A 1964-nucleotide genomic window follows, 5' to 3' on the forward strand; every position below is an offset into this window, starting at 1 on the left:
CATGCTTGGGAGGGTGAAGGGACGGCGCAGGAGAGGAAGGCCCTCTATGAGGTGGATTGATTCAGTGACTGGGATAATTGGGATGGGAGTGTCGGAGACAGTGTGATTGGCACAGGACAGAGCGGAGTTTAGGGCTATTGTACATAGGGTCGTTATGAGTCGCAGGCGACTCGACGGCACATAACAACAACAACAACATCAAGAAGGGACAATGTCTAGAGAAGGAGACCATCCTTAGTGAAGCAGAGGGACAGTGGAAAAGACTCTCAATTAGACGGCTTCAACAATATATAGTAATGATTGTGAGGGTGGAAAAGGACTGGCCACCAGTTTAATTTCCTTGCATAAACAGTAACAATCACATCTGATGACAACTAAAATATATGCTAAATAAACTAGAGAGAAAACAATACGACTTACCTGCATTGCCGAGCTGTTTATAAAACCTGTATTCTAAATGAAGCTGTGGTGCACGTGATTTTATTGGTTCCTGAAATCCAAAAAGAGTAACTGTGATCAGATTTAGACAGATGGGTTTTTTTTCAATTTCTATATTTCAGAGTTAATCAGCAGTAATTATTAAATTTCTACAATTTAAAAAAAACCCACAAAAACCTCTTTAGTTAAAACTTAAAGACCCCCCAAAAACAAAACAAAACAAAACAAAACACAAACAACCAACAACAAAACCAACTTAAAGATCAAATTACTGTTAAACAGTAACACATTTTACAATCCCCTCAACAGACATCACTCTTTGTACTTCTTTCTCTGGGTCCTCTGTTTCCATCTGTCATTCTTACTTACCTTCAGAGCTTTTTAGGCAAATGGTAACCTTTCAGTCTCACATGGCTGATTGGCTGTACTGAGGAACACATTCTTCCCTGGTTTTATTACTCATTTTAAGGCCTAATTGGTTGGTTGGGTTCAGCTCCAGGACTAAAGAGAAAGTCTTCAAGGTTATGCCAGTCTCCATCAGATCAGTGAAGTGGTTTATTTTTCAGAATTTTGAATTTTCTGTCAGTTTTAATCTTTCTAGTACCTTCTTTCAACCTGATCAGTGCAATTAGTAGCAGTGGGTAGACAATATCTGGTTCTTCTGTTTTCAGGGTAAAAAAGGCCACGGTTCTTGTGGTCCATCAGTCCTCTGGACTATCTTCCTAAGTCTTTGATTTTCTCCATTATTCTTTGTTCCAGTTGAGGTGAGATCAATTGCTGCATTTTAGATGGCTGATCACAAGCTTCAAAAAATCCCAATTATTACATGCCCAAGTAAGATGTAAAACACACTGCTTTGTAGACTATGTTATGTCAAATGATGTGGATGCCTCCTGAGACTATGGTATTAAGTCCCAAAGATCAATGATTGATTTCTCAAGGTATTTCGTATGGCTAACAAGTCTTCTTTGCCTCTCTATGTATGCTCTACGATACCCTTGAATATATATGTAGTACAAATACATATGAAGAAGTATCCTCTGGCAAAAATAAATACACATGCTTACACATCCACAAGTATACTCCTTTATGTCTTCCAATATCTATTCAGCTCCCGTATCTACCTATGCATACATTTACACGTTTATTATTACTGGTACTGGATCGTGTATTTAATAATATTTACATTTGTTGTCTTTAACTCAAATTCTATAATGCTTTAAAGATGATATTCATAAAGTATTCTACTTTGTTACCATAATATCTCTTTGAAAGTAAAGCTAAAGGGAAAGCTAAATTACATGTAGTCCCTTCCACAGATATATAAATGAAAATTCAGTTGACACTCTCCTGAAACATATTTTCCTAACAAATCACGTGACAAACTTTGTAAATGGTAACATTTATGTCCTATTATGAATTTTGAGTAGTTATTTTTATGCTTTTAAGAAAAACGATACATGTTCAGTACAAAAAAATTAAAATATCCAAAGTGAAAATAAACTTGAAATTTTACTTAAAGAGAA

General features: G+C 36.0%; 1 protein-coding gene across 4 annotated transcripts in view; it reads right to left on the reverse strand.

The window, feature by feature from the left end:
* CSNK1G1 (casein kinase 1, gamma 1) overlaps positions 1 to 1964 on the reverse strand; it is a 148136-nt gene that overhangs the window by 106199 nt on the left and 39973 nt on the right. For all 4 annotated transcript variants that reach the window (XM_006899622.1, XM_006899623.1, XM_006899620.1 and 1 more), the window contains exon 3: positions 421 to 490. In XM_006899622.1, coding sequence (XP_006899684.1) covers positions 421 to 490 — 70 coding nt within the window. The remainder of the gene's footprint in view (positions 1 to 420; positions 491 to 1964) is intronic.

The sequence above is a fragment of the Elephantulus edwardii genome, unplaced genomic scaffold, assembly GCF_000299155.1.
Source record: "Elephantulus edwardii isolate Elephantulus edwardi_28Jun2011 unplaced genomic scaffold, EleEdw1.0 scaffold00263, whole genome shotgun sequence".
NCBI classification, from domain to species: Eukaryota; Metazoa; Chordata; class Mammalia; order Macroscelidea; family Macroscelididae; genus Elephantulus; species Elephantulus edwardii.